This window comes from Engraulis encrasicolus, chromosome 12, assembly GCF_034702125.1.
Source record: "Engraulis encrasicolus isolate BLACKSEA-1 chromosome 12, IST_EnEncr_1.0, whole genome shotgun sequence".
Taxonomy (NCBI): Eukaryota; Metazoa; Chordata; class Actinopteri; order Clupeiformes; family Engraulidae; genus Engraulis; species Engraulis encrasicolus.
In genome coordinates, this window is record NC_085868.1 from 6344177 (window position 1) to 6371747 (window position 27571).

Genomic DNA, 27571 nt, shown 5'->3' on the forward strand with positions numbered 1-27571 from the left:
TACACTAGCCACAGAGATGTACAACTCTGGCCATAGCAGCCATTTATTTCCGTAAAACCCGCGTTCCCAGCATGCCCTGCATGAGTATTGTTATCAAGCAGCATCCAGGAATATGCAGCATGAACAGGTAACAAAGCAGACATAACAGTCGGCTGCTTCGATTGCAAGGAAGAATGACCAAGACCCTCATAATGATTTACGAAATACATTTTAATGATGAATTTACAGCTGTACAAAATGTCATATACAGGTAAACCAGTAAAACCAAACAACAAAACAAAACAAGCAGAAATAAAACAGAAATAAAATCCTTACATGTAAATAAAAACAAGACAGATTGATTTCATCTGGACTGACTGTATTGAGCGGGTGACAAAACGAGTGATCTTTTCTTCTACGGTCGAAGAGCAAACAGACATGCAAGGTCACGGTCACTGGTGTCATTCTGTAGTGTGTGTGTGTGTGTGTGTGAGAGAGAGATCACTTTATTTCAATATCTCTATGCAATCTGTCAGTGAGGAACAAACAGCCTAGTGTTCTGAACATGAGTTTGTATTGGGTGGATCTGTACACGATGACGCCAGTCTGTATGAGTGATGGAGAGGAGGTGGCAAGGACGCATGCAGGATGTTGATGTTTCTACTAGGCCACACCTTAAACATCACACTTCCTGTCAACAACATAAAAAATCCCACAATAAACCTCTTCCCTTCACGTGGCCATAACCACAACAAAGACTTGTACGTAGTAAAGTAGACTACAGTCATGTCCAAAAGAATCACTCACTCCAGTCACTGTCCACTGATTCACTTCATAGGCTGCGTTTGAGTTGTACTGTTTCCCTACATAGGGTCCTATCTAGTGAAGGAGTGAATGTTCCGGACATGAACATGCCCAGAGTTGTATAAAGTAGAGGTATAATCCCACTAGTATTTTAATTACATCTGTAAGAGTACTTCTACTGTATACAACTCTGGAAATGTCTATCTGTTTTTTTTGTTCATATGAACAAAGTTAGTTCAGTTGATTTGATTTCACTGATGACTGGACCACCCTTGTCTATGATGCCCATAACCCCCCGACCCTCATTCCCCATCATCGCTGCCTGACCATGTGCTTTCTGTCACCTGAGCCTACTGTACTGTTCACACACACACAAAGGGAAGATTACCTGCAGACAACCATCACACCAAAGTTCATACGTACAAGAACAAACACACACATACACGCAACTCTCTATATACAACCTGATTCTCGAGGAAAAAAAGAATCACATAAAGAAAAACAACAAACCAAGGAGTAAAATCGACTCAAATGTCCTTTGGATTGAGAACCCTTTTAAAGTGCAACCTCTTTAAAAGTGTGCAAACAGTAGGTCAGAGAGAAGCATGCATGTTTGGTAGTCCAGTGTGTGTGTGTGTGTGTGTGTGTGTGTGTGTGTGTGTGTGTGTGTGTGTGTGTGTGTGTGTGTGTGTGTGTGTGTGTGTTTCAATGAGATCTCCTCTGATCTAGGAGCAGTTTTGTGTTGTGCTTCAGCTTGCCATGGCACACTTGTGGACGTTCCCCTCAATGGGTTTTGTAAATTTGCTTGTTTGTATGTTTGTTTGTTTTTAGTTTTTTTGCCAGCAAAGAAAACAGGCAGGCACATTCCTACTATTCAAATGAACATTGAATTATATATTTCGGATGAAAAAAAACAAACACTTTTCTTGAATATTGTTACATTTGTTTTAGCCCCGTAATCATCATTCACCTGACCACTCATGTGTTACCACAGTGACGTGACACTGGCTTGATGAGTATATACAGTGCAGACGCCTTCCTCCTGTACATGGATGAGTGAGATATGATGACGACAATGATGATGATGATGATGATAAACTCTAGATCATACCTGAGCAAAATCACGTGAGGGTAAAGTTAACAAGCTTTCCTCATCGGTTTGCAAGTCCTCATTTATACGACGCTTAACGTGTGTTTCGTGAAAATTGGAATTAGAATTTTAATCGTCACACATTCATTTCTATTTGCAAATCTATGGAACACAATCTTTGTCTTTTCTGCATCACCAGCTGATCTGCCAGTGGGACTCTCAAAAAGAGGCGAGATGGAAAGGGTAACTAACGCACGGTGCGTCCAGTGTCTGAACACCTTAAAGGTAATTATACACAGGGCAAGTCTTTGAGCAATGTCCCAGGGCAACCCTATAATAAAATGGTGTCCGGATCATTCATCACCATAACACTTTTATCAAGAGAACTTGGATCAGCTGCAAACAACTTGAACAAACAAAAACAAAACATGCCATCAGACGATTGGGCGCCAATCATGTTGCTTAGCAACATGGCTCAAAAAGTTGCCCTGTGTATCATTACCTTGAGGGTTAAGAACTGGTACTTGTCTCTGTGCCAACACTACGTTTGAACTAAAGGCCTTTAACTCAATCACACCAAGCAGCAGCCAGCAGCAGCACTGCAAGTACCTGTACTGTACATTAGAGAGGAGTTGACGTGTGGTACTCTGGCCATGCCGTACTTTGTACTGTGAACTGTACAGGGACTGGAACATGTAGGACCATATACAGTACCACATCACAGCCACAGAGACATAATGAATGGATCTCCAGTCCGAAAGTCACAAACGCGCGGGACAGAAGTCTCGGTCGAATAGCTTAGAAACAACACAGATCACACACTTCCTGCTCCTGTCAAATAAATAAGACCTGTCAGTTACTCTTGTTTTGAAGTCCAGTTCTCCTGTTCAGATGAATATTTAGTGGTTTGGTTTGTGTGTTTTTTTTTTTACAAGATGCAGATGCTGTGTGTGTGCGTAACGATGTGACCGGTGTGGCCAGTAAACGTCACTTAATGTCAGACCCTCCTGTACAACGCGAGCGGAGTCGGCACAGCGCGGCTTTGTGATGATAAATATGTGAGATTAAAGTGATAAATATTTCCATTGTTCAGAAAATGAAAAACAAAATCTCAAGTCAGTGTGTAGTCGGTCGTTGGTGTAGTTCCCTTCTGTCTTCAGGTGTTGGGTGAGGTGACGGCTCCCTGGTTATGTCACCTGAAACACAGCAGAGGCAGGAGCAGGAGACAGATTATGAAAGGGAAAGAGTCATTCCCAGAGGTTTGCTGGTTGTTAAAACATGTTATGAATAACTTACAGCTGACCTAGGGAAACTAGCAGGGAGACGTAATTGTTTTGTCCATGGAAGCGGGGTGTCAGTGAATCACGGGGTCACAAGTGCAAGTCAAAGACGGGAATTTGGAAACTGCAGTCTACCCCTTGTGGGCTGTATGTGCTAGAGGTTCCCTTGTGACTGTAGTGTTCCTCTGTGGGTCACCTTGTGTATATGTGCTGGCATCTTGTCCCCAGAGTGTTACCTTGTATGTGTGGTGTCTATGGGCTGTGGTGTCTACAGTATAGTGTGGTTTTCCAGATGTGGTACCTTGTGTATGTGTGGTGGCATCTCGTCCCCTGTGTGTTACCTTGTGTATGTGTGGTGGCATCTTGTCCCCTGTGTGGTACCTTGTGTATGTGTGGTGGCATCTTGTCCCCTGTGTGGTACCTTGTGTATGTGTGGTGGCATCTTGTCCCCTGTGTGGTACCTTGTGTATGTGTGGTGGCATCTTGTCCCCTGTGTGTTACCTTGTGTATGTGTGGTGGCATCTTGTCCCCTGTGTGGTACCTTGTGTATGTGTGGTGGCATCACGTCCCCTGTGTGATACCTTGTGTATGTGTGGTGGCATCACGTCCCCTGTGTGTTACCTTGTGTATGTGTGGTGGCATCTCATCCCCTGTGGGGTACCTTGTGTATGTGTGGTGGCATCTTGTCCCCTGTGTGTTACCTTGTGTATGTGTGGTGGCATCTTGTCCCCTGTGTGTTACCTTGTGTATGTGTGGTGGCATCTCGTCCCCTGTGTGGTACCTTGTGTATGTGTGGTGGCATCTCGTCCTCTGAGCCCTCCTCTGGTAGTGGTTCGTGGTGCCGTCCTGATCCAGACTGGATCTCCTCCACCCAGCCGCCCATCGGCACACGGGCCGTACGCTGCCCACGACCACCAGAACCACTCAGCCCATCTGCATAACACACACACACACACACACACACACACACACACACACACACACACACACACACACACACACACACACACACACACACACACACACACACAAACACACACAATTTCTGTAACTACCTTGTTCCTAAAGATAATAGAGAGCTGCTGAAACTCTCTTATCTTATCCCTTTGGTCATAACATCTGGAAACCTGTTTTCCAATAGCATGTGTGACAGAATAGGCTGAGGGTAGAGGCATAGGCTTGTCCACTTGCTCACAACAAAGTGCACCATGTACAAAACAAAATCAATGTGCCATATGAAGTGCAACAGTTAACATTTCAGACACAGCCTGAGAGTTGGGTGTGCTACTACCCACTTTTTTGTGGTCCCACAACATTTCCAGTCTGCTAGCTCCAGTTAGGCTGGCCATGGGGTACCTAAGTCTCCACCCCTTCCGGGCGGCTTGTGGGGCTGGCAACGCAAAAACTTTTGACTGGGCTGTAATGGACTGATCAAAGCTATTTTCCGACCCACCTTGCATTTCCCCGTCGATCACACATATGCTGTGCCTCAGAATTAATAACAACCAATGGTGTGCTTGTTGACTTCACTTGTCAAGCGATTTTTGAGTTGTGCGTGTGCAAAAATATGTAATCATTTGGACTACACAACAGACGTCGCATGTCCGACGTGCAGCCACTTAAGCCAAGGTGCAGCGGTAGGGTTGGCTGTGCCTCGGTTCACGTCAGATATGCGAGGCGCACGTGTAGTCTCCAACACAGTTTTGCACAAAAGCTAAAATAACGTTTCTTGCGTGCCGAAAATTAGTGGTCTTACGACGCAAATCCAAACCTTTCAAATTAACTGTCATCATATGTGAAATCTGGAGCACATGCCAAACGGGATGAGGATTTAGCTTGACTCGCTCCATTAACTCGCATTCAAAATTTTGAGAGCTCCAGCCCCATGGATCGGAAGTAGAAGGGCGTGACTTAGGTGCCCCATTGCCCTTCTGACGTGATTGGCTGTAGGCTATGTATATGCCAAATGACACATTCGTAATGCCCAATTAACGGCCAGGGGCAATCGCAAACCACACCTTTTCCATGAGACAATGCAAAGGTAGCCTCTCACTTGTGAGGTAGTGTGGTGTTCACAAAGCAAGGCGGACACTGTACCTGAGGAGCTTCCGTAGCGTCTCTGTCCACTGCTGTGCAGTGCTGCCCCCTCCTGGAGGGTGTGTGTGGGTGCGCTTGAACCGGAGGTGGGGGCAGACCCAGAGCCAGACCCGGTGCCAGAGCCAGTTCCGGAGCCAGAGCAGGGGAAGGTGTTGGAGCGTGGCATGGGCATACTGCTGCTGCTGCCGCCACCACCGCTGCCACTGGCACGGGGAGCCTCCACATCGTCAATCACACTATCAGTGCTCTCGTCGCTCTCTTGTCGATGCCACGTGTGGCGGGACAGCTCGCCGCGAGACTGCTGCTTGTGGAGCTGAGAGGGAGACCAGAGACACACACGTTCCCATGAATACTCGTGCATTATAGAAACTTCACATACATTATATACTGTATATTCATCATAAACAAATCACATTCAGATAAATATCTCAATGATATGGAGATATTTATCTCAATGTGGTCTTTCCCTGGATAAACAAAAGTAATAAAAATAGATCTTTGGCATCAACTGCACACACATATATAAGACTACAGACACACATGTAAATGCATTTCTGTAAACACAGACAGATAACGCGCAAACACTACAAGACCAAACAGAAAACAGTGAAACGCGGGTGTGTAATGTCTCGTGGGTAATGTCTTTTCGTATTTATGTATGCATGTATGCTACTTGACATCTTAATTTCCCCCTGGGATCAATAAATGATAGTCTACTCTACTCTACAACAGGCAAAAGAGATCCAATCTGCCGACCTACATGCAGCTAGCAGGCAAGGTCCCCAACAGAGGAAACCCATCATACACTGTCAACAACACACAGACACGAGGGATGTAAAACACACGCATAATATCTGAGGTAAGCAGAGGGACTGAAATAGCAGCCCCCTTGAAGGGCCGAGCTATCAAGTCAGGACTGTAATGGATCTTCCCTCTCAGACTGCCAGTTCCTGTACAAGAATAGATTCAATGTGGCAATGTTGTAATCATCTAATTTTCCACGGAGCCTGGAAAATACAGTATATTTAGGTTTTATTTTTGTACCATCTGTTGAATGGTCTAAGTAGATTATGTGTATGTGCCCATACATTTTATTTGTCTTTATCATGCTCATGTTTTCTTCAGCAAAAATGTGATTGTAGTTTTACATGCTGAAGTGTGATACCAATATGTACCACCAGGTGGCACTGTACGAGTTCAATAATATACAGTCGATAAGCAAAGGTTTATTATTACACTACATTATGGCAACAGAGCAACTACAGCTTTCATATTTCTTCATTTAAAGAGCCTACACAGGACAACTACCTCTACTGTTAATACAATGTGGTCAAGAATTACATGGCATAGCATAAAAAGGTATTTTCTTTCGTGCAATGTGTCTCTTCTACACGGACTGACATAGTATGTGTACAGGAAAACATGCAAAGGACAGTGAAAAACAAAGACCACAGCACAAGCTCAAAAGTAGTCATGTGATCTGAATGTCAAAAAGCGCGTGCTCGCCCTCTGCTGTCAGAGCCCGGATAGCTCAGTCGGTAGAGCATCAGACTTTTAATCTGAGGGTCCAGGGTTCAAGTCCCTGTTCGGGCGGAATAATTTTTCACACAAATCTTTGCGCAGATCTACACACAATGACAGAAAACAGCTTGCAAGGAATCATTCACGCAGTCATTTCATAAATATCAGAAATATGGCTTAAACTGAGTACATTCTCTGTTATTGAACGCCATACCCAAGCTGCAATACCACTGCTGTCCACTACAATCTGCTTGCATGATGAAGCATTATGGTTGTACCAGATGTTGCTCGAGGACTCAAGGGTTTATGGCAGGGGTTCACAAACTTTGTGTATGTCTGACTTTGTGTATGTACAACATAGTGTATGTCTGTGTATCAGGGCCTCATTTGGATAAATAAAATAATAATAATAGTAGTAGTAATGTGAAGAGGATGCAATAGATTGTTAAAATTCAGTAATGGGAATATTGTTTTGCTTTGTTTATTTTAGTGTAGGGGTACCCGGCCCGCACTTTGAAAATGTAGGGTATTGGTCACATGCAGTACAAAGACACATTTCAGTGTCACATGTTGAGAAATGAAACAAATGGCAGCTGAAAAAAAAATGTGTACGTAAGAACATTGGTTTCTTTCCAGTATCCCGACTCCCTTCCTCCACCTATGCTGGTGGCCTCACACTTCACATGACGGCCCCACTCTGTGTCAGCCTAGCCACGACAACTTTAGGGGGACTTTTCCCCATCCAAAATCCGGATGGCAAATAAGAAAATGTCCTTTTAATTGCAATGTTGCAAGGTATTGAATTAAACAGCTGTCGGATGTCTTGTGGCATCATCACAAGGCCACAAGCACTTGGGGAGGACGGGAACCCATTGTGTGTGTGTGTGTGCGCGCGTGTGTGTGTGTGTGTGTGTGTGTGTGTGTGTGTGCGCATGTGTGTGTGTGCGCATGTGTGTGTGTGTGTGTGTGTGTTACCTCATGCATGTAGAGAGCGTGGATGCTCATTTCAGTGGAGGCGTACTCTGATAGGACCATGCTGGTCAGCTGACCCTCCCAAACACTGTTGCCAGAGCTGACCGTGCGAGCATCCGTCCTACAGGCAGAAATAGAATATCACAACTATTACAATTAGCCTTTACAATGATGCCGTAAGGAACATTAGTATTCGTTTATATTTCACTTTTGAAATTAAATAATCATCAGAATTAAAGAAAATAAAAATCAGAATTATATAAAACTTGAAAAAGAACAAAGGAATATAACAAATATGTACTTGTAAAAAATGTCCACATTAAACACTACACAAAAGGAAAAAGGAGAAAACTAGGACATTTTGCAAAAAATAATTCATAATAATTCATCATTTGCTCATTCTCCCTTATCCAATTCATCAGTGCACTGGTATCCCCACTGTGTGAAGTCTGAATAGAGCCCTACTTATCTCCTGCTCAGTTAATTAAAGTTGATTAAGATAATTGTGCAGCATGACTAGTTTGATAATGCTTATGGTGATAACCATAATTGGCCAGCACATCAGTGAAGTTCAAAGCAGGTAGTTATGTTCAAATCATCCTATAGGTTGGAAATGGATTTATCTCAAAGAAAAGAGAACTTCGCACAGTTGCAGCTGCACATGGAAGTCTAGAAAACCAAAGCAGAAACACCCTTCATCCTGTGACACAACTACTGTTGCTTTTAACCCATGAGTCTTATGGCCACATTTACATCATGTTTTTAATTCCGAATTAAAAATTCAGAATTGGATTGTTCAGTCAAGTCTACGTTGCACTTTCATTTAATTCCAAATTGTGACGTGACGTTTTTAAAGCGGAATTAAGCTTTATTCAGGATTAAATTTACTTAATTCTGAATTAAAACAAGGCCTGTGACAGTGTGCTTCTGGCTTTTGTGAGCTATCATTAACAGATTGTCCATACACACCTCTAATGGAGGTGGCAAAAGCCACAACGCATTGTGAACAAGTTGCTTTGTGGTACTAATGATTAGTAGGGCCGATGCATGGCGGGTGAGCTCTGCATGATGTTTGCAGTGTAAAGTGCAGATGGTACTGTGTATGCAAACACTGGCAATACACTTTACTGTGTGTCTACACGATGGGTATATTTGTGTGCACATTGTCAAGGCACCAGGGCTAATGCAGCCCTAGTGCAGGTTGAAAATGAGTGTGAGTACTCTGTCTGAATGTGTGTGTAGTCGTACCCTGATGCTGCCATGGTCCTGGAGGCTGATGCGGAGGCTGGGTGGTGGTGTGTGTGTGAGGGCATGTTCCTGCTGGAGGGGTAGCTGCTCCGCATGTGCAGGCTGCTGCTGAGGGGGGAGAGCGAGCGCAGGGTGGGGCCACCATCGTTCACGCCCACTGACGCCTGATTGGCCAGGGAGGGGTCTCGGGCCATGTGACTGGCCAGGTGGAGGGAGGCCAGAGGAGCCGGGCCCAGTAGGTTGGCAATCAGACTACGCGGCTGAAGAGACAGGAACAAGGAGACGTTATTATACTATGGTCACTATGACAACACAGTTACACCCAGTAGGTTGGTGATCACACTACGCGGCTAAGGAGACAGGACATGGAGACAAGAATGTTTATACAGTCACTATGGAGACAAGACTGTTAATGTCGTCATTATGGCAACTACATTGTTAGCATCATCACTATTTCAACAAGACTCCTCTCCACCTCCTCTGACTACATTGAATGTGTGGGAGGTGAATGTGTACATGTAGCACCCTCTCTGTTGCACCTTGATGAAGGACGTTCAGTCCGAAATCACGTTCAGTGCGAATAAATATTTTGGGAGCATTCAACAGTGTTGCGGACCTTTACTTTCTTTTCAGTTATCTTACGTTTGGTCCAGCACCTGTGCCACTGATGTGCGCACATTCTTTGACTTTTTACATGTAGCACCCTCTCTCGCACAGACAAACGCACACTAACTGTCACGTACCTCTCTGACTGTAGAGAGTGTATGGAGGTGAAGATGTGCCTAACTCACCTCCTCTGACTGTAGAGAGTGTATGGAGGTGAAGGCGTGGCTCTCGGTGATGCCGCCCTGGTGGGCGCTGGTGACCGTGCACTCGCGGTGAACCTTCTCCTTCAGCTGGCTGATGAAGTGGGTGCTCTCACGCGGCGGCTGCCAGTGCGGGTTAGTGATGGCAAAGTGCATCAGGGACAACTCAGTCTTGCCATCCTCCGCCTGCTGGTAGATAGACGCCTCCGTCTTACCCGCAGACATCCACTACACGGCAGGGAGAGAGAGAAAGGGAGGTAGGTAGGTTGGGAGAGAGAGAGAGAGAGAGAGAGAGAGAGAGAGAGAGAGAGAGAGAATGGAGTTCTCCATCATTAGTCACCAATCAAATCCACCACCAAGTCCACCAATCATTGTTAAATATAAAATGTGTGATGACAACTTTATCTTGATTGCACTTTAAATGTGAATCTACCACTCACACTTGCCTTCTGTCAATAACAATAAATCTCTTACACTCAGATTCACACAGATTCATCAAGATGTCTCATTTCCCAACAGCATCCAGTGCAAGTGGAGCAATGCAATGTCGGTAAACCAATGGCAGAGAGCCTCACAGAATGAGTCGGTCAATCATCGTTTACGTCAAAACATTCTCATAACTACAGGGTATGGACGATAACACAATACATCAACACAAAGCATCAACACAGAGACATGTAAAAGAGGAAACACCTGTAGAAAAATCTGCATTGCTGCATCTTATCTCGGAAAACGCCAAACAAAAGGCTTGCACTGAAGAGTGAAAAGGAGGGCACACCTATTTCCAAGTCCCTCTACTGGTATCTTATCTCATCTAGCTCTGTCTGAAAATACTCAGATATTCATCCATCCTGTATGTTTCAGGTCAGGGAAGGAAAGGGTCCTCACCACTAGCCGTCTGCATTGTAGTATAATTCTTCCCCACTGTACAGCATTATACATGCAGGATTTCCCCCAGTACTTTATTGCTTATGTGCCCACCTTGCCAACAAACACCCACCAACTTGACTAAGTTCCCTGAAAAGACACAGATGTGTCCGTGGGGTACCGTGGGGTGTCCATGCTGGCACACATCCATCTGAGCGAAACAGCACATCACCACCACTCATATCATACTCTATTCAACTCTGCTGTTCTCCACTTCAGCCATGACTAATAATACTCTATTCTACTCTACGGCACTCTAGCCATAGCTGCATTAGACCGGTGTGTCCTCTTACCGCGGGGTGTCCGTGCTGGCGTACGTCCATCTGTGCGAAGGAGCAGGTGTCCCCCACCCCCACCACCTCCACCGTGAAGTTGCGGAAGAAGTCGATGATCTCCAGGGACTTGCGGCGCAGGCAGAAGATGAGGATGAAGGGGGTGATGACCGGACTCAACAGCTCCTCCAATATGAACACCTGCAGACAGGTAAATACAACAGGTGAGGCTCATTCAACGTCATACACGCATCAGTCAGGCAACCCACCAGACCACTGGTTCTAAACCGGTTTTGAACAAACACCCCATTGAACTCATCATAAAGCCTGCCAACACCCACCTTGACCACATCATTCACCTTCCAGTGCCCACCTTGACCTCATCATAAGCCTGCCAACACCCCCCTTAGTATTTTAAAATTAAATAGACTAATTAACCTCATGCACCTCAATTGCCACTGAGCATCTCTGCTCTTAGCTGTGTCCTTCCCAATGCCCCACAAAAGGTCTACCTAATGCTGCCTGGGGGGATGTAGAACCCTCGTTGAGAAACACTAGGCTAGAAAGACAGTGTGATGGTAAATTGCACACACAACAACTTAAAGAAACTCCCGCATACTGACCATTTCGCCGTTCTTTCTATAAACAACGTTTCGGTACTAGACCTTCATCAGGCATTCTCTTTCATTCATCTCAACACAGGCTTTTTCAAAACTTGGTTGACAGATAGCGGACCAATCAGGTCCGACGTTAGGATTACGTCACTCATTCACAGAAAGACGCATTCACAGTGGTGGGTGCTTTGAGTAGGCTATAGTGTACATGAAGACTGTTAGAGCATTGCACAGAAGATGAGAGACAAAAATAATACTAAAAAAGTAAATTAAACATTTTCATAATTTCTCTTCTTGGCTACACGTGGAGACTGTTGAGGAAAAAAAATAAATTAATCCAGCATAACATTTAGTCACAAGTTGCACACACACACACCACTTACAGCCTTGTACTGGAAGAGCTGTGAGAACTGGTCGCGGGTCTCGTAGCGGTGTGCGTTGCCCTGCCAGTGGTCGGGCATGTAGTGGATATGGGCCAGGATCACCTTCAGCAGCTGCTCCGGGCAGAACACCATGTGCTTGTCTGGGATAAAGGACCTGCAGGTAACACACACACACATTACACATTAAGCATATTCACCATGTGTTTATCCGGGATAAAAGAAGCACACTAGCACTCACACGCACACACAACCTGGAGGCAAATACATTTACACATTTTAAAGTGCTTGTCTGGGATAAATGATCTGGAGGTACACACTCACACTCTTCAACAATGAACATGTCTACATCTTGCAGAAAATACCAGACTCCATGGATCCTTCCGCAAACACAATGTTTGTGTGTGTGTGTATTATGTGGCAGAGCCATGTGAATGTCCAAGACGAATTTTCCTCCGGAACAATACAAACAATGTGCTTGTCTGGAATAAGGGAGCTGATACAAACGCATCATGCACAAAGCATAACCCTAAGCTTGTGTCACTGACGAGAGACACACACACACACACACATACTTGTCTGGGAGGAATGACCCAAGCTGCAAATTGCATTACATGTGTGCTGTGATGAATGAATGTCCGGTACAAATGCTGTGTATACACAGACATAAATATGCACGCACGCACGCACACACTCTTGTTTGTCCACCAGTTAATGAGCTCAGGACACAACACAAGCATCACAAGACAATATCCAGTAGTCTAGGACCTCTGTGACAATGCTGTGAGATGAGGAGATGCAGTGCAGGAGAGCAGGAAACGTTTTTTACGATGCACAGCTACTCAGACGCTGTTGTGCTGATCTCATACAGACAGATCTATTACTCAGCAGTTGGACAGCACTAGCTTTCCATTAGGCACGATGAGGTAAATACAGAAGGCGTTTTTTTTTTCTACCCAAGTGCAAATGTTGCATCATTATCATTGTACAGGGTGGGGGTGTGATTTGAAAGTTTGCAAGAGATAACATGAAGAGTTCAGATGCAAAACCCCCTAAGTGCCTTTTCAGAAAATAATCTTAATTCATTTTTATTTAATAAAAATCTATCAAAATTGCATATTTTATTATTTTATGTATGTAATCTAACTATTTATATGTATTATCAAGTACATGACTGTAAACCAAACCAACAACAGTGCAGGTCTTCAGAAATGGAGGTAGGGAGTTTTGCATCTGAACTCTTCACATCTTCCATATAAGATCAGTTGCCTCTTAACAAACTTTCAGATTTTAAAGCGGGAAAGGCGTAACCTGGCTCTCACGAAGTTTAACGAAGATGCACGAAGCACGAAGGGTCTGCGTGAGAGCCAGCCTAGGAAAGGGGCACACACACACACACACACTATAGTAGTGTAGTCCTCGTGTAGCTATAGCTATAGCAGCAAGATAATGAGGAGCCTGTGTACAGGCTGCCTAGGCGGGGCTGATTAGTCATGGGCAGCAGCATACAGCTATTGAAGTCAGCCAGTCTGAGTGCGTTACAATATGCGACCTTGCCTCCTCCACTTGTGCTCGTTTTTTCGTACCAGGAAGTGATATGTCATGGTGACATCACTGACAACAGCATTATGTTTCAATATCTTGCAAAAGCTCAATTGTAAAGTCTTCTTCTCATTGCAATTGGGATGGTGAATGAAAAACAGTCCCTCAAAAGTGGTTGTGGCTAGGCTGACAGCTGGGAAACTTTATCGTTTTCTCCACGGAGGAGAGGCCAGGAGGCGGGGCGAGGCCACAAGCACAAGTGGAGGAGGCAAGGTCGCATATTGTAACGCACTCAACCTCTCTCTCTCTCTCTATCTCTCGTGACATGATCTGCCCTTCAGGAAAACCGACTCAGCAGTACCACCGACCTTCAGCTCCACTATAAACCACAGCATAGTGTAACTATACAGCTCAGCACACTCCCAGCATCCCCCAGCTATGGGGCAGTGCAACTCAGCAGTGGCAATTTGAACCATAATTACAATGGTGGGGTCCCATCCACAGCATTCAGCGATCTGATATGAGCGAGTCCAAGCTAAGTGTTCGCATTTAGTATCTGACTCGCTAACAGAGGTAAAAGTAAACTCATGGTATAAGTACAACACTAGCATGTGATATTACATGGCTCTTACACCATTTACTCCATTGTACCTAATGACATAAACTGTGTTGTTACTGAAAAACAGTGGTTACTCAGATAAGTTACCTGTGATACAAAAAAAACAAACACTGTTTCCTTCCTTTTGGCACCTCTGCCAAGCTGAAACAACCCAGAAAAGTGCAGCATGGTGCAGCACAGCAAGACTCGGCAGGCCAGGGGAGGGCAGAGCCATCCCTAGCTAATCTGCACATCACAGTAGCGCAGCACAGTGCAACACGGAGCAGTGCAGAACAATCTATAGCTAATCTACATATCACAGCAGCACAGGGGAATCTTTAAGTACAGCGCAGCGCAGACCAAAGCGTATCCCAACACAGCGTAGCCCGAAGCACTGAGAAGCACAGCCTCTAAGCAAGCCTGGGCATTAGGGATGCAAATTATCCCTCATTGTTAGCTGATTGAACTTAGCGGTCAACGTATGATTAATTGGCAAGCGTTTCCCCCCCCAAATTTCCCCACTTTTCACACCCCTCTCACAGTGCTCCTCTCTACCTGCACAGCAAAGCAAAGTGCAGTGCAGCCTCCTACTTCAGCAAATCACACCACACAGTGTAACCTCAAGCAAGACAGACTGGCAAATGTACATTTGTATAGCACATTTCATACATAGGGGCAGCACAGTACAAAATTTACATAGTCAGTGCATTCTGATACAATGATGAGGATGCGAGACTACACATCCCTACACTTCAGTCACCATTATGCATCGCTGCATCAGACTGGTGGATTTATGAAAAAATAAATGTCCAACCCCCAAAAAATCTAACAAAAGGTTTCTAAGCTGTTAAGACATTAATGCCACCGAACTACACCGTAAAACACATCTGAAATGTTGACATTATCCACACGTTACATGCATCGTCATTGGGCGAAATACTGTCATTTGAGGAAGGTGTGTGTTTTACGCATGTGCTTTAGCTCGCGTTGACTATGTAAGCCCCCTATGTATAAGGCGATCCCTGAACAATTATAGAAATCAGATGGATTTGGTGTAGAAACAAAAGGTCTAATTAAAGTCTGCTAAAACTCCCACAACCAAATCTGCTTTCAAAAGTAGAGTAGAAATGCCTCCACAGTGCACACGTGTGCCGTAATAATTACATAATCTTCCCTTAGCAGCTGACCATGGTCTCCTGACATCTAAAGAGTCTGTAACAGTGGGCTGCAATAGTGGACCATGAACTTACACAATGGCTGTAGAATTACACTGCTGTTAACAAATCATGAGGCTATCCTTCCATTCGCCAATGAACAAGACACACTTTAAAAATATGCTAAGAGGAAGTAGGCTACACACTGTAAACAATACTGACTGACTTCTATTGCCTCGGCTGTACATGGTGTCTTGAGAGCCAAAAAATATTATTCAAAATGATGGTCCAGATATGGATTTGCAAACAAGGCTGCGAGGCACTGCTGACGGCTTGCAGTGCACACAAACATAAACAGGCAGTAGTAACAGGAGACTATAGGCAGGAACAGAAGCCATCGGTATGTAAAGCAAACATAGACAGATGCAGACGCAGCATGCAGGCACGCAGATTCAAACACGCACACACACACACACACACACTGGTGTGTACCTGTGCTAGACAAAAATCACAGGCAACAGATTGTAAGGATCTGTCTGTAGAGACAGAGCTCAAACAGACAGGTAAGGTTTAGTGCAAGTGTGTGTGTACATGCCTGCAGACGGTGACACAGACTCCGAGCAGCGTGATGCTGGTGAGCACGTGCTCCACCGCCAGGACGTCCTCATCATAGATGGTCAGAGCGATGAGCACAGCCAGGATGGAGCCGGCGAAGAAGGCCACGTTCTTAGCCATCACCGTCAGCAGAGGAGACATGAAGCAGTTCATATACTTAGACGAGGCCTGCAGGAGGGAGAGGAGAGGAGGAGGACAGCAGGTGGAGAAGGAAGAGAGGAGGAGGAAGGAGAAGGAGGAGAAAAATATGAGGAGGAGAAGGAACATGAGGATGATGAAGAGGAGGAGAGACGCAGAGGAAGAGAAGGAGAGGAAGAGAATAGAAGAGGAGAGGAGGAGGAGAAGACAGGAGGACGAAGAGAAGGAGAGATGAGGAGGTGGAGGAGGAGAGGGTGAGGAGGAGGATGAATAGGAGAAGAGAGGAAGAGGGAGATGAAGGAGACGAAAAAAGGAGTTGAGATAGGATTTAAGCCACTGGACTTCTTATTGTCCTTTTGATATCATGAGATAGATAAATGAGAATCTTCACAAACAAACCTGGTAGCCATTGCACAGTATTATTACTGCACTAAATTAAATTTGATTAACTTGCTTAGAGAAAGGACAAGCAATTGTTCTCATAAATAGATGTGATATATTATAATTAATCTTATTAGAATTGCAGCTGTTATAATGAATAATGACCTTATTAATAACCTTCATTTCCTTTGGATTAATAACGGTTACTGTACTCTAATAAAGTTTTTGTTACCTTGTATCCCTTGCTGAGGCGGGACATGAGTTCGTGGTCCAGCTCGTTGAAGTGTCTGAGGTAGCAGCGGCCGTACAGCGACCAGCAGCGAGCGCCCAGACTCCCCGGCTCCCTCTTAATCACCTCTGTATAGCTGAAGAAGGCATACAGCACCTGACACACACACACACACAGACAGAAGGGTGTTACACATAAACACACCACACATACCAGCAGCGAGCTCCCACCGTCTCTTGCTTTAACAAATCTCCATTACACAGGAGAAGGTGAAGTTAAGACACATACAGAACACAAGTGCACGCACGCACAGAGACAGACAGATGAATAGAGACGTGACGCCAGCACAGACTCACAGGGTAAGAAAGCACCGAGTACCAGGGCAGAGTTGGGAACTCCGATTCAAAGCATGCACAGGCTCTACCTCACTCACACACACGCTCACACACACAACGTAGCCCTCCTGCCATACAAGTATTTACTGGGCACAGCACTAAGTTGCCGATCCCTATCCAGTATGAGCGAGATGAACCTCACAAACACACACACACACTCATATACACACACACCATAACCCACCTGCCAGACAAGTATGACTGGGCACAGTAGCAAGTTGGCAATGCCGATCCACAGTATGCGAGAGCTGAGTCTCTCGGCCAGCTCCAGTCGGTTGCCCCCGCGCTTGTACTCCGTCTTCAGGCTCCACTCGTTCTCAAACAGAGAGCCCGGGCCCCAGAAGAAGATCAGCTCAAAGTTGTACTTCAGGCCGCGCGTGTAGAACACCCAGTCTCCCAGCACCGGCGCCTGGAAATCAGGGAAGCCAAGGAAAGATATGTTTATATGTATAGAACAATTCAATGGCTACTAGTTTGTTTTAGTTCAGACCATGTGAGTAGAACACCCAGTCTCCCAACACTGGTGTCTGGAGGAGTAGATCGAACAGAATCAAAACAACAGCCGCAAGCTGTTCATCAACCGGGACCAACCACATTGTTATTTGTTTATTAATTGTCCAGATAAATTGCTATGCTCAGTATTATGTATTGTGCACATGATTTTGAATCAGTATCAGTCCATATGGAAAAGATATTGTGATCTATGATTAGTTATTTTGTGATATCTTCCCCAACCAGTGTGTGTGTGTGTGTGTGTGTGTGTGTGTGTGTGTGTGTGTGTGTGTGTGTGTGTGTGTGTGTGTGTGTGTGTGTGTGTGTGTGTGTGTGTGTAATCGTCTCCCCTACCTGGAAGCGTACGGGTAGTAGGGACTTGTTGACCAGCGCCACCATGTAGTTCTTGAAGCGCAGGATGCGATGGTAGATATCCAGCTCGGTCAACTCCTTCTTGTGGATGCAGATCTGATGCTCCTTCTGGATCTCCACAATACGAGCCTGCACCTCCTGCCACGTGAAGTACGGCAGGTCCGTCTGGGGGTGGAAAGTGGACGAGCAGAGGGGAGACAGAGGTGAAGAAAGGGGAAGAGGGCGAGAGGCAGAGAAGAGAGAGGGGAAGAGAAGGAAAGAGAGGGGGTGGAGGACGAGGGGGAAAGGGAAGAGAAGGGAGGGGAGGAGAGTGAAAGATGAGGAGAGGGGAAGAGGCAGAGAAGAGAGAGGAAGTGTGTTGTTACCATGTTATGTACACACCGGGCTGCCACACCACAGTGAATTCCACAACCTTACTCTGCATTCCTTCAGCATTCAGTGGTGGGCAGGGGAGGACAAAGTACACAATTCCTTTATTTCATCCAGATTAGACAAATATGCACCTATATACTCCACTACAACTGAAAGTTTGCAGACCAATTTTTCATTCAAGCTCAAGTAAGTAAGCCCTTGATTCTCAACACCTGACTGAGGTCCTTTATTCAAACTCAAGTTCAATAGTCAATGAATTAAACAATTAGAACAAGCGAAAAGAAAATGTTTAGGCCCTTTATTACTACTAAGTACTCTTAATACAACCTCTTGCTTACACAGCACTTTTAACTGATTTCTGTAATGGGCCCAGTGTGGAAAAATAAATAGAGAACAACTCCCCAAACACACACACACGCACACACTTCCCATTTGGGAATTCATCTCTCCATGACTCACCAGTATATCACACATACTTGATTACCTTTATATATTACGGGCAAGAGAATGGGGGACATTTATTCTAGTAAATACATGAAACAAACACTCATATAACACACGTATAAGCTTAACTCATATTGCACAAAATAAATGAAACGTCCCTTTCAAACTAATACCTAAAAATGACAAATTATGAGTCATGAGTCATCTCATCTGTTATGAGTTAAGTCATGTTTATTCATAACACTTCCTCTTCTAGTTTCCCCCTCAAGATGAGATCTAAGCTTAGAGTTGGTGATGAGCTCGTTTCTAATGCTGTGGTTGTCTGTGTCATATGTGGGTATGGGGGGGGGGGGGGGGGTACTTGGAAAAATGCAATAGTAACATGTATGGAGCATAAGTGCTGTTCAATCAGATTCTGCAGCCAATTAAAAGTTAAAGTGCATCCTTTTGTAGGGATATAAGATGTGTCTGGTTAGTTTTCCATCAAGAGGACGATTCTAGTGAAATAAAACGACATCCCACGATGCTGATGACTCGCCAGGTGATTTTCCATCAACATTTTAGCAGCACCAGGTGTTCAAGCAATTGTAGGAAACAACAATCACTGGTTGGACCTCTCGAGCCATGTCTAGTCATAACGTCAGTGCCTGTGTGACTATTCTATATCACATCAAACTTTTTCCATCACTTCTGTAGAACTTCCCCCAGTACCATACATTCCGACTGTTCAGCAGTTCTGGTTCAGCATAGCGGTTCAATGTTGTACAGTACCCATCATGGACACAAGAAGGAGTGCATCTCCCAGTAACAGCAGCAGATGTTGCTATCTCATTCAGCTAGCTCACATCAAGTAACCTTCTCTCCAAAGCACTGGTGAACATGATGGATTCAGTATACAGCACCTCACCTAACCACCTCTCCATTGTCATGGTTGGCAATGAAGGATTTGGTATACCAATGTATTACTTTGTACTCACCATAGACACCTTGAGTGCGTTGGTGTAGAAGGAGCGGATCTCCCAGTAGCAGCAGATGTTGTAGATGAACTTGATGAGGCGATGCAGCCAGAAGACTCCCGAGATCACCAGGATGAAAATCACCGCCACGTTGTCACGGATACTAAAGACAAACAGTCACAGAGGAGACAGGAATCAACTCTCTCTCTCTCGCTATTGCAATTTACACACAGTGCTTCCTACTGCTTACTATGACATGCATAAGATTGCAGATGCTGAGGACACACAGTCACACAGTGCTTTAAGAATTCAGCACCTTGCCTTGCTGCCTTATTCTCATGAAAACATGGACATAAACTGACTCAAACTCTGAGGCCGAAGATATGCTTGTTTCAGGATAGCTGACATGTTTTGTGCATGAACGCGTTACCATGCGTATTTTATGTCAATTTTGCACGCAGGAGAACAGCTGACATAAGGTATGCAGACGCGTGCATACGGTGCAATATTGACAAAATTGTGATATAGTCAGACAGTCCATTGTGAATTAAAGAATCTTTGAAAGAGTCAAACAATGATGGAAAACATTAATGAGAGCTCCGTTGGCCCTCTGCCCCCTAGACAATACCTCCAGTATCGGGCACACGTGGAACATACAAAATTGTCACATGTGGAACTTGCAAAATGTATGGCCCTACAGCAAGCATGTCCCCAACCTGAGGTGGAGACAAATGGCCAAATGATCTAGGATCCTGCAGAACATCTCCCTGCAAACCGAAGAACCTCCAAGTCAAGTGTCACACACAGTGCTTCCTATCTCTCCGAGAGAAATATACACATTGGAAACTCAGGTAGGGGTAACAGAGGTGACAGAATTAGCTTCTGATAATTGACACACATGTGGGACATGCCCTTTACAATCATTGTCTCTGATGCTGAAACTACTACATAGGCAAACACCTATGCAAAGAGTTCATATGTGCAGCAAATGAACCATTATCGTTTTGTATACAAAACAAAACAAGTACACAGCCAAAGGATACAGAAAAAATGCTTCAGTATTGGTTACAAAGTGAGTCTTGTCAGCGTTGATCATGGGATCAGAGCTCATGTTGCTCAAAGCAAAACAGAAAGAGAAAAACAAAAGCAAAGCAAAGCAAGCACTAGAATGTGGTTCTTACCGTGCGCTGCAGACCTCCGGTGTCAGGAAGGCATCGGGCAGCGTCACCTTTGACGTGTTGTTGTGGCTCACCAACTTGTTGGCAAACAGCACGTCATAATCTACACAGTTGGCTAAGAACACTGTGAAGGCCACTACAAACACCAGTTGCCTGAGAGAGAGAGAGAGAGAGAGAGAGAGAGAGAGAGAGAGAGAGAGAGGGGGGGACAGAGAGAGAGAAGTTGGTTAAAACACTGTGAATGCCACTACAAACACTGAAGAAAAACACAAGAGATACACTGCATGATTATCATATCTACAGAATATAGTACGTAGTAGTAACGACAAAGGTATGGAGTAACATCTGCGGTGTGTGTGTGTGGCATTGATTGAAATTCATAAAGCATATCGTGGTTCACTTACACAAGCTCAAATATCTCCCCCAGTAGCATGCATGTGAAGCCATTCTTCTGGTGCATATTATAGATGTGCAGTGGCGTTCAGGAAAAAACATGTTGTTAGACTGCTAATTACATTCCAGTTCTATCGGACTGTACCAGCGAGTCCTGCATGCTCTGCATTAACTACAGACTGAAACATCAATTCATAACTGCTCATTAAAAAACATTCTACGCACTACCATTTCTGAGGCCATATTCATTGCATGCACTGTTCGTAACACATCTACCTTCTGTTGCGCCTCATGTAATGTTTCAAATGCAGGATTTATCATGAGTAACTATAGGACATTCCCGCAACAGTTCATTTGAACAGGTGCATTGAATGCAACAATGGTTCAGAGTGGATGAAAAAAGTCCAGCATGCTGTCCATGGCACTTGCATTTTCATTGCTCATGTTTTGGTCATTCAGACTTTCATGGATAACTCAAAAGGTCAAGATTAACTGCACGGTATTGTTATTGGTTCATCACTGATACTTGTCCTGTCTCACACTTTAAGACAGGTCTGTAAATATCAGTCCTGTGTATGTCTATGTCCTGGCATGGAACAGAGAGAGACATGTCATTTCAATTTGCTTGTATGACCTGTGCATATGAAGAAACTGACAATAAAAGCTGACTTGACTTGGCTTGGCTTGGCTTGTCTTTGGCCAATAAAGGATATTCTCTGGAAGAAGAGGTCCAGGTTTTCTATGTGATGCCATTGAGCTGTGTGGAGAAAAAACAAGGGGAGGTCAGTTCCAAATCTAGCAAACAGTCCACATTCATCAACACTGAGTGTTAGTTACATTGTAATGACCTAGTCTAGTCACTACTGTATGGAGAAGACAGACTGAGTTCAAATCTTGTGGGTTTTTTTAAACACTAAGTGTTAGTTACATTGTAATGAGACAGCCAATTGTTCACACAAATGTATGTCTATTTTGTGTACACAGTGATGTTTACTGGCAGTGCAGAGATACAGTGGTGGGTGAACGGCGGTCTCTGTTTTGGTGGTGGTGTGTGTGTCTGGTTAAACATGTGACACACTTCCTTCCCGTGGATAACATTGCTGGCTGTTTTCACAACATTGACAACAGAACTGTGATTGTCCCTGGGTCGTGTGGGTCTCCTATCAAAGATCTGTTGTTCAACTTAACATGCAATCACAGTGAGTGACGCGTTTCTGTTGGATAAGGTGAACATCCAAACTGATAAGCTGGCTTTCCTGTCTGTGCAGTAAAAGTCAGACTATTTCTGTAGTGTACACTGCCATTCATAGTGATTTGACTATGTTGTCTGGGGGCAATTGCAGACCTAGTGGAAGGAGAACAATCTGAACCTTACAGCTGAACCTCTATTCCACTAATTTAATACAATGACTAATACTTTGGTAATTAATTAAGAACAGCGTGTGTTCCAAATGTCTCGGTGTCTGTGCCATTTTTCCAAATTTGTGTCAGCAGCATCTTGTCTGTGTTTTGCTCTTATTCTAGAGACATAACTTCGTTGTAACACTCACGTTTAGTTCCCTCGGGCACGTGAACCATGAGGTTCTCCTCTCCTGGAGGCGAGTCGTTGTATGACGTCTCCAGACGCTGGTACTCCGTGTCGAAGTGGGCCATGGTGCCCTCACCCAGATGATAGGTCCTTCCTTCTTCCTCGAGCTAGATAATGACTACTGACGACTCGTGGGTATACGATCTACTCATATTCTGGGTCAGTGCGTCTTCCTCGCCTGTTCAAGCAGACAAGACAAGACAAGTGGGGTTGTTTATGGCCAGAGTAAACTGAGCAGCAGTAGAATAGCTTTCTGACCCCAGCAGGGACAGAGACACAAGCAGACAGACCTAGGGTCGACTGCGTAACTGTTGTTCAAAAATTAAAAGATGTCTGAACGATGTGGTAACAGCGAGACAACTGGAATCTACACAGGAATACCCCAGTCTTGTATTTTCGCTGACAATGACGTTTGGAATTGTTTTTAGCACGATGATGAGCGTTAGCAACAGACTAGACAGGCCGCAGTCTGATGTCAGCTAGCTACAGTAGGCTACACCTGCGCATGGTGTGTTCATAGACGGGGAGGAACGGTAGCCTACCATGCACCCCCCCCACAACAAAACGCCATATGATTTTTTTTGATCGTCAAGATGTCCTGAATAAGAATTTGAGTGGTAACAGTAATAGAACTCCCACTATGCTTTTTCACATCATATTGTATATGACCCCAGAATGCTCAATGCATTCTAGTAGTACACTGCCAAGTCCTCTAGAGCCATGATTCAGTTGGTTATCATAGCTTATGATATACCATATGAAAGCTTGGAGTCTGCAGTATACATATATCAAACTGTATTTAGTGTAGCTTTTTGCATAGCAACGGTTGCTAGGCAAAGCATCTTCCTTAGCAACCAACATCAGTGACACAGTTCCTCTGTGATTACATTGCGCTATGATGTCTGGATCTAGACCACTTTTCCAAGGTTCAACATGACTTGTTTAAACCTCCAAGATGTCCTTAATAAGAATTTGAGTGGTAACAGTAATATAACTCATTCCTACTATACTCTTGTACATCATATAGTATATGACTCCAGTACGCCCTACACATTTTAGTTCTATGTACTAGTAAACTGCCAAGTCCTCTACAGCCATTTTGCAGTTGGTTATCATAGCTTGTTATGTACCATATGAAAGCTTGGAGTGTGTAGTTTATGAATTTTACATATGTATAGTGTAGGCCTATCTATGACATTTGGGAAGATATACTTGGTTTATGATATGATGTCTGAGAGCTCTGATTTTTTTCGATTCTTTAAATGACTCCCTTCCACAATGTTAGCCAATTATGATATATTCAAATATTGTAGTTTTTTTTATTATTTAAAGGGTTTTGGGAATTAATTAGCGCATCATAATTAGGAATGGGATTTATGCGCCCTCCAAAACTGCTTTGAAATAACTGACTGTGATATTTTTTAACAAGTTGCCATCAACAACAGAGTATAAAGACACAGTCACATTCTACATCACCAAATGCATAGACGACGTCACAGACACAAAAACAATAATCACTCGAGCCAACCAGAAGCCATGGCTGACAGGGGACGTCCACAGGCTGCTGAGGGCAAGAGACATAGCCTTCAGAGCTGGGGATAAAGCGGGCCTGAAAACAGCTATGGCCAGCTTGTCACAAGGCATTAGAAAGGCAAAACAAGAATACACACAAGCAAAGATGCACGGAGCCTATGGAAGGACATCCAAGCTATCACTGACTACAAGCCATCACCTCGGAGCTGCAAAAACAACACATCCCTGCTGAATGGCCTCAACAGCTTTTTCACACACTTCGAGGAACAAAACAAGACCCACCCACAGAATACCTGTGTCTACCTGTTGATAGCATGAAGAGGACTCTCAGGATCAACCCACACAAAGCAACAGCCCCAGACAACATCCCTGGACGGATGCTGAAAGACTGTGCTGAGGAACTAAAGCATGTCCACTGACATCTTCAACACCTCACTACAACAAGCCATTGTCCCCCCCTGCTTCAAAGCCGCCACCATCATATCGGTACGGTACCAAAGAAGTCATCTCCATCCTGCTTCAACGATTGACTTCAGCTCAGCATTCAATACCATCATACCCCAACAGCTGATATGCGAACTGGACAATATGGGCCTCAGCACCTCCCTCTGCAACTGGCTGCTAAACGTCCTGTGCCAGAGACCACAAGCAGTGCATGTTGGCAACAACACTTCGGACACCATCACGCTGAGCACAGGAGCTCCACTAGGGTGTGTGCTAAGCCCTTTACTCTTCACCCTGCTCACACACGACTGCAAAATATCCCACAGCACCAACCACCTGGTGAAGTTTGCAGATGACACAACCCTGACGGGTCTCATCACCAACGTTGATGAGAAACACTACAGGACAGAGGTGGACCACCTAGCCAAGTGGTGCAGTGACAACAACCTCCTACTGAATGTCAGCAAGACAAAGGAGATTGTTGTCAACTTCCAGAAAGGTCACCACCAACTCCTGCCACTGACCATCGATGGTGCTGCTATGGAGAGGGTGAGCAGCACAACATTCCTTGAAGTGCACATCAGCGAGGAACCACCAACACTGCATCACTGGCCAAGAAAGCCCAGTAACGCCTCTACTTCCTGCGCAAACTGAGGCATGCCAGTGCCCCACCAGCCATAATGACCACCTTCTACAGAGGAACCATTGAGAGCATCATCACCAGCTGTATCACTGTAAAGTGCACTGTGATGGTAGCAGTGAGAGTGAAATTGAAAGTGATTGGTCAAGCACAGACAGTGACAGTAGCAGTAAATGAACTTTCCACCTTGGACTATACCTTTCCCCAAATGTTCAATAAACTTTATTTATGATTCAACTGGTTTCCTTCTATTGGGGTCTTGTGGTCTTGTGCACCAACTTGCATGGACTGTGACAGTGACACAGACCGTACAGATTGCAACATTGACAATAGTTCAAGTAGTTAGTGCTTACATCACATTAGGGTTTGGACTTTTCCAAATTGTTAATATATTTCCTTTTAAGGTCTTTATATATGTAAGAATTGGTCATTTAAAGAATCAAGGGGGAAAAAACCCAGAGCTCTCAGACATCATACCACTAAACCAAGTATATTTTCCCAAATGTTATAAGTACACCAAAAATATGACAATGTTCATAAACTACACACTCCAATGTTTCATATTGTATATAACAAACTATGATAACCAACTGCAAAATGGCTGTAGAGGCCTTGGCAGTTTACTACGACATAGAACTAAAACGTATAGAGCGTACTGGGGTCATGTACAATATGATGTACAAAAGTGTAGTAGGATTGAGTTATATTACTCTTACAGTACCACTTAAATTCTTATTAAGGACATCTTGGAGGTTCAAACAAGTCATGTGGAACCTTGGAAAAGTGGTCTAGATCCAGACATCATAGCGCAATGTAATCACAGAGGAACTGTCACTGATGTTGGTTGCTAAGGAAGATGTTTGCCTAGCAACCGCTGCTATTCAAAAAGCTACACCAAATACAGTTTGATATATGTATACTGCAGACTCCAAGCTTTCATATGGTATATCATAAGCTATGATAACCAACTGAATCATGGCTCTAGAGGACTTGGCAGTGTACTACTAGAATGCATTGAGCATTCTGGGGTCATATACAATATGATGTGAAAAAGTATAGTGGGAGTGAGTTATATTACTGTTACCACTCAAATTCTTATTCAGGACATCTTGACGATCAAAAAAAATCATATGGCGTTTTGTTGTGGGGGGGGTGCATGGTAGGCTACCGTTCCTCCCCGACTATCACACCTTGTTCAACAGCCAAGAAGGCAGGTCGGTACACATCTACGCTGCCCTAACTGACCTTTCACCATTAATTGCGAAAGTCATTTCTGTGAATAGCGTAGGCTCCCCTCACTCGTGCATTTTAGGCATCCAGAGGCATTGGGTTGCAGATTAGCAACGTCAGTTTGTAAACATCGGGCCGTGTAACACTGACACCGTTCAGCTAGCTAGTTGTGTAATCGGAAAGTGTTTTAGGCTAACCTACTCATATCAGCCCACATACTTCACACACGGCCCCTTAGCTGTCAAAACAACGTCAGCTGTTAAAGGAATTGAAGTGAGAAGCAAAAACAACGAGATAGCCTTCGATGACCACACCGAATAGGCCACTGAGCAAAGAGGCTGTCTATGGTTCAAACCACGTCTATAAAAGAGCCAAAATTAGCTGACATACATATAATTAGCTCGTCACATCTCAAAACGAAACAATGATGTTGTCACTGTTTGCCATAACGTTGCTGTGCTGCATAACATACCCCCAGTTCAATTTCGCCCTCCTCCCCTGCTAGCAACAACAAACACAATAGCCTGGAAACGCTACAAAAGCAAGAAGATACAGCAACAGTCCACCCAGTTTAAGAGGACATTTATCGCATTCAGTCCCTGTGTTGATAAAACAAAAACGAAAAACTGAAGTTGTTGAATACTCACGCCATGTTTCTTTCTTTAGCTGTACCACCACGAAAACAACCGATTGTCTAGCAACCTGAACGGGGGCGTCAGAAGGGCAGTGCTGCTGCCAAGTGCTCATTCAACGGCATTATTTCACAAAAAACTACTAACTGCTGGGTAAATATAGCTAATGTTGTCGATATTATGATAGCCTTCTCGGTATCCTTTTCATATCAGAGCAGCTTGCTTTCGTTTCCCAACGTACATTCCGAGTCTGTC

General features: G+C 44.4%; 1 protein-coding gene and 1 non-coding gene across 2 annotated transcripts; one reads left to right on the forward strand and one right to left on the reverse strand.

Moving 5' to 3' along the window:
* Nucleotides 1-192: 192 nt before the first annotated feature.
* Nucleotides 193-27571, reverse strand: atg9a (ATG9 autophagy related 9 homolog A (S. cerevisiae)). Its single transcript, XM_063211545.1, has 18 exons — nucleotides 27332-27571; nucleotides 22800-23015; nucleotides 21961-22006; nucleotides 21261-21323; nucleotides 20860-21009; nucleotides 19700-19841; nucleotides 17889-18071; nucleotides 17227-17451; nucleotides 16651-16803; nucleotides 15880-16067; nucleotides 11994-12147; nucleotides 11018-11197; nucleotides 9783-10025; nucleotides 8992-9251; nucleotides 7747-7864; nucleotides 5251-5563; nucleotides 3935-4086; nucleotides 193-3069 (listed from the first exon to the last, which is right to left on the reverse strand). Exons 2-18 carry the CDS (start codon nucleotides 22900-22902, stop codon nucleotides 3061-3063), a joined length of 2682 nt encoding a protein of 893 aa, XP_063067615.1. The 5' UTR covers nucleotides 22903-23015; nucleotides 27332-27571; the 3' UTR covers nucleotides 193-3060.
* Nucleotides 6771-6843, forward strand: trnak-uuu (transfer RNA lysine (anticodon UUU)). Its single transcript has one exon. It is a non-coding gene; the product is annotated as a tRNA-Lys (tRNA).

Excerpts from the sequence above, each read along its gene's own strand:
- atg9a (XM_063211545.1), bottom strand. The coding sequence starts at position 22,902 with ATGGCCCACTTCGACACGGAGTACCAGCGTCTGGAGACGTCATACAAC. Across the intron at positions 16,804-17,226 it reads CAGTCATACTTGTCTGGCAG|GTGCTGTATGCCTTCTTCAG; the intron begins GTGGGTTATGGT and ends TGTGTGTGTCAG. Across the intron at positions 7,865-8,991 it reads AGGACCATGGCAGCATCAGG|GACGGATGCTCGCACGGTCA; the intron begins GTACGACTACAC and ends TTCTGCCTGTAG.